The following is a 5,427-nucleotide window of genomic DNA, read 5'->3' as shown; positions in this document are numbered from 1 at the left end:
AAATAAGATAATCTCATTTTGGTAGAGGAGTGGTCTGTTTTGACTTAGCCAATCAATTCATTGAACCATAGAAAGCATTTTCCTGACTGCTTCATGTCTTTTTACTTGCATTGGTTTGAAAGCAAATTCAAATTGAACTTTCTCATTTTGACAAGCTTCCAGCAGCTCTAAGGAGGGCTCTTCTGCTTTGCCCAGTGAAACTGTGCACCTCAAGAAAGTTCCAGAGAAAAGGCAGTTTAGAAGCGTGAGCTTCTGCACTTAATCCTATTCCCACTGGAAATCCGATAAGCATTCAGATTAGCTTTGTCTTCGGTAGGGATTAAATTTGCAGAGAATCTCAAGTTTTCGTGCTAAGATTGGCTCTTGTCTGGAAAGAGCCTTTAATAGCAAATAGTCTGAGGCGTTTAATATAGAACAGCAGCATTTTTTCTTATGACATCCAATTTATGTTGTTTTGTGAGTGCTACGTTGCAGTTAGTCGTGTGAAACACTAATAAAAAATGACAATTACCTAATTGATCCATAACCTCTGCCTGGGGTAACAGTGACCTTTGCTGGGCAGGTTGTGTCAGTAAAGTGGGAAGATGCAGCTTCTTAATATAGTGTCACAGATCTGTATTCTTAAAGGTAAAAGACAAAATTTCTTGGCTGTTAAGAGTAATGTTTCTTATCGTTGCAGGAACTGATCATACAATCTGGAAATAGATATGCTACATACTTTTCCGGTGTTATGATATGCACAGGATAACTTAGTAACTTTATAGTTCTTTTTCAAAAATCATATTCTGCCTTTGACAGGTGCCACCATACCAGATTTCAAAATCTGATTACCTCACAGCTTTCATGATTGTGTTTTTCATCTCTCTCTCCCTCCTCTTCCCCTTTTTAGCAATATACAATTATGATGCTGTCCAAGATGTGGAGCTCTCCTTGCAAGTTGGTGATACTGTTCACATTTTGGAGATGTATGAAGGTAGGTTGCAGATCACTTCCAAGTACTTTGCAATCATTTTTGAACGTAAATATAACAAATCAAGATTAAGTTTCAAATCTAGATTTTCAACTTCTGATGTGCCCAAAAGCGCAAAGCTTGCAATGTAGTGTTTGCTCTATGCACTTGACTTTTAAAACGGTGTTACAAATACATAAAATACAGAAGCAGCAATCATATCTACGCTGTTCCTGGCAGAGGTTTGTCAAGGTAAGATTTCACTAGCATCTCAAGGCAGCACTGCAAGAGAAAGAAACACTTACTTCTGGCTGTTCCTTCCTTTTTTCACACCTCACCTGTTTACCTTGGCTCCTCTTTGCGCCAGGCCAAGCGCTTGTATAGTCATGTGATGAACTGATCCAGCTGGAAAATAATAATAGTAATTTTTTAAAAAGTAGCTTTTAGCCTGAATTAGTTCTTTGATCTGAGACAATGGAGGCAGTGGATGAAAGAAAAGGAGAGGGCAGGTCTAATTGTTTCAAAAGTAATGTTGGTTTAAGCTGTAATATCATGAACTGGCATTGTATGTTTTAAAAAGCCTCCAGTTATGGAGCTCCCATGCCCTTTTTAGGCTGTTTCTCCCAGTGCTTTACTGGGAAGTTTTTCATAATACATACCTTAATGTAAAACATCTTGCAGAAAGGAAAACAAAATTCCTATTTTAAACAAGATGAAAATTACTCTTGTGTGTTTCATATTTACTTACTAAACTAGACTGTTTAATGAAGATTTCAATATTAGGAATGGAACACAGCCATTTAATTAAAGAATGTACTAGTCAATACTTCATTTGGAAGGCTCACCAAAATTTAAATACTCTTTCCAAAATATAAATTCAATCATTTTCACAAGCAACATCAGTTTGAAAAAGACTGAGCGCACAAAAACTCTTCAGTATCTCTGCTGGGAACGGCAAGCTGCTTGTTTAGCAATTTGTTCTTAGCCAGTTGTTCTTTTTCCACTTCTCTTTGACCTTGACACTGGAAGCAGCCAGCCAGTTCCTACATGTCAAAGCAGATTATGTTGCTGATGTGTGTTTTTACACTGATGTGCGTGATAGTGGTGAGTGTGTTTGATGGGGGGGAGAGAGAGGGAGAAAGGGAAAAAAATCCATATGTAATAGTACTAACTTATGAACTGGTTTTGCAAAAAGACACAAGGAAGAGGGAGTGTCAGGGATGAAAATTGCCCTCGTGAAGAGGATGCATCTTGTACTTCCCCAAATGCTGAGGTATTTCTTTCTCTTTTTTTCTAAAGCAGCATCATTGTTTAATCCTACTACTTGGTCTGTAATCAGCTGTTTAACAGAGAGACAGTCAAGAATAGGAAATGAATACCCAAATGGCATCCCTTTTTTTACCTGAAATGTCCCAGTTTGGAACTTCAGCCTGAGAGGATTGATTGTGAATTGTTTGGGAAAGTGTTTTGATCGTTTTCATACACTGAGCCACCAGTGTGGCGTCCTAGTTTGTGACTGAGGCACCTAGGAATTACTTCAGTACAACTAAATACTTTTCCTGGAAAGACCAGCCAAAACTTCAGGCCAGACATTTGTGAATCTAATGGAAAAGATGCCAATTGTCTCTGAGAGGGTAACTCTGCTGCGGGTCTGGTCTTATTTCCCACAAATTCATCTTAAAAACTCCAAATTCTGATATTCTGTCTGCTTGGGAGGAAATTCTCATGTCTTATTGTATCTGTTTTTCTTTCTTTTGGGACATCAGCTCTCAGCTTCATTACCAGACATCTGTGGGTTGTGTTTTTGAGAATTAGTGTTCTCACAAGAAGCCTTTTCTGGTTTTTCTCATGCTAATGATGTATACTTACAAATACAACTCCAGTCTGATAAAAGTGGTTTTTTTGTTCCACTAATCGCTGTTCTTATCTGGATACACAAGTCTCAATTTAGAAAAAGGTTTCATTTAACCAGGGCGCTGGCTTTGCAAGAAGAAAGGCTCAGAGATGCCTTGTGAAGTTTTTTTTTTTTTTTTTTTTGGTTGGTGGTTTTTTTTTTTTTAGTCTGTCTGAGTTATCCCTGCAGCCTCTGGCTGAGGAGGGCATTCCTTAGGGAATTAAGGGGGAGTTTTTCAGGATTGTCCAGAGGCTCTCATGTGATGGTAATAGCCACTTCGAAAATCCTGCTCCTTGCTATTGTTCCCTACCTCAGGATGCACAGGAGCATCTTTTATGAGTTACCAGGAGGTTCTCAGGGCCATTGCACCGCAGTTCGCTTCCCACTCTTGTCAGTCATCTAGAACACGCCTCCTTTTCCTCCCGGTTGAAGTTGTGTATCAAACAGCCTTCACTTGAAAGCCGTTCGTATTCTGCATCTGGGGTTTTGGCTGGCTCCACTCTGTAAGAATTCAAGTGCACAGTTTGTTCCTTGACGGCGAGGCAACAAGGTTGAAGCTTGCGCCGGGTTTTGGTGTTAACAATAAATGTTATCTGACTCTCAACTGTCTGAATAGCTTTGAGACATAACAGTGATATAGCTAAGCCACTGGGGGAGGTGTGTGAGAAGCAAAGAGCAATAAAGTGAATTAAAGTGCAGGCCAGAAGGTATGGATGCGGTTTGGTGCAGGCCCTTGTGCTACGCAAACTTCTAATGTTACGTGGCTTTGCCACAGACAGTAGCATCTCGCAAACTCTTAAGGTGGAGCCTGTGCAGTCAGGTGCTGCTGTTGTACTGCCTAATGGCCTCACAATGAGAGAAAGCACCTTTAAATTGCAAAATCCCTGCTCATTTATGCTAGCACATGCTATCAGGAGTTAGAGGCCTGTTGCAAAGGCTGGAAGTCCTTGGAAAGTTGGCCAAATTTGGGGTGAGGCTTTGGCATTGCACTTTTGTTAGTAAAGCTTTCTTTTCCCATGCTCTAAACAGATGCTTTGCCTAATGTTTTATAAGTCCCAGTTACAACTACACAGTTAGACTTGGATTGTGAGTGCACAAAAGAAGATAAGGGAGTGAAGTGATAACATGGTAGATTGTCTGTTCATATTGCTGGACTGCAGCTTGCCTATGTCAAGGATTCGTCAAAGGGTGATCATCCCTGTAAATGGTAGCTTCAACTTGGACGAAGTACACAACATTGAAGTGAAGGTCATCAGAGCTGAAACCACAGACTGAGCAGTTTGAACTAAAGGTTTCAAATATTTCTGATACAAGCTATAACGTGCTGATGCCCAATGCAGCTTGAATCCGTATATGGACAACCTGAGAGCTGTTTGCTATTGGGTTGAATAACTCCATAGTCTACACTGTGCAGCATTTCCTTCAGTCCAGGAAAATGAAGATTGTGGCATACTGCATCTTTGTCAGTCTGCCATTAGGCGCAGTTGTAAGTGGGGTTTGCACTGTAGATAGGGTCTGAATTTGCATATTCAGTGTTTTACTTTGAGACTGATTTTAAATAACTTTTGTCTTAGTTGGGCTTCAAGCATGCTTTGAAACACCATGGTGTATCTATTATACATGAAGATCTGGAGAATACCAGTTTTCTTAGACTTACCTTCCCTTTAAAACAAATACACATGTACCCTCTGCAAAGCATGGTTTTGTTAGTTTAGGTGTCTTGGTCACGATACACTTGTGAACGGCAAAGCAAGGTGGTTTGGTTTTTTTCCTTCCTTTCTCTGGTTGGCTGTCTGGTTGCAGAAGGGCATGAGGTCTTTGTACAAAACTACTTTTTCCACTTGATAATAAGATAAGCAGTGCGTGCTTATCCTGTTGTTTGCCAAATATTGTCAAGACTGGGCATATGCTGCAAAATCCAGGAGAAGAAGGAAACTTGCTGTGTGCAATACTTTGAAAGCTGCTTCAGTGCAGGATTTACTTACTCTCTGGGAATCTGTCCTTGAGTAGTGAGCTGGGAGGATACATTTCTGTTCAGGGGAATCTTTTCTAATCTGCACTATATATTATTATTTCATGCAAGCTGTGGGAAATAGCTAAATTGTGGATAGAAGGAATGTGTGCCCACAGACCGTGATTCTGACCAGTTTCTTCTGATGAAAAAAAGTTTGCATTGAATTTGTTCCTAGTTTCAGTCTTTTATCTTTCCTCTGACCACTGTAGGTAAATGAAGCAATCCCTTGTTTTATTTCAGAACGGTGCAGTGGTGTATGTTGTGGTACTGAGAGACAGTACACTACAGTGGAAGAGGAACAAAGACCTGTGGTTAAGCACGTGACCTGGGATTGCATCACTGTGTATAAGTTTTAGTCATTTAAACTATTGCGTTTTGAATATTTTTTCTTAGATTTTCTGATCTTTTACATACTGCATAAAATCCATTTAATGAAAGGTAAGATTGAGGACCTGTGTTCCATTAAAAAAAAACAAAAAACCACAAACCAAAAAAACCAAAACCCACACTTTATGACATTTCTTTGCAAGACTCAGTCTGCTACCCTTGCATTCTTAATCAGACTTCAGT

The 5,427-nt window shown here is 39.7% G+C and overlaps 1 protein-coding gene across 1 annotated transcript in view; it reads left to right on the top strand.

The window, feature by feature from the left end:
* The first annotated feature begins 584 nt into the window (after nt 1–584).
* Nucleotides 585–5,427, top strand: part of DOCK5 (dedicator of cytokinesis 5) — a 64,907-nt gene continuing 60,064 nt past the window's right edge. The window contains exons 1-2 of the mRNA XM_009319546.1: nt 585–627; nt 890–973. Of these exons, the coding sequence (XP_009317821.1) occupies nt 585–627; nt 890–973 (127 nt within the window). The remainder of the gene's footprint in view (nt 628–889; nt 974–5,427) is intronic.

Source organism: Pygoscelis adeliae, unplaced genomic scaffold (genome assembly GCF_000699105.1).
Source record: "Pygoscelis adeliae isolate BGI_AS28 unplaced genomic scaffold, ASM69910v1 Scaffold372, whole genome shotgun sequence".
In the NCBI taxonomy this organism is placed as follows: Eukaryota; Metazoa; Chordata; class Aves; order Sphenisciformes; family Spheniscidae; genus Pygoscelis; species Pygoscelis adeliae.
The sequence above is the reverse complement of the archived record's forward strand: the minus strand, read 5'-3'. Positions and strand labels throughout refer to the sequence as shown.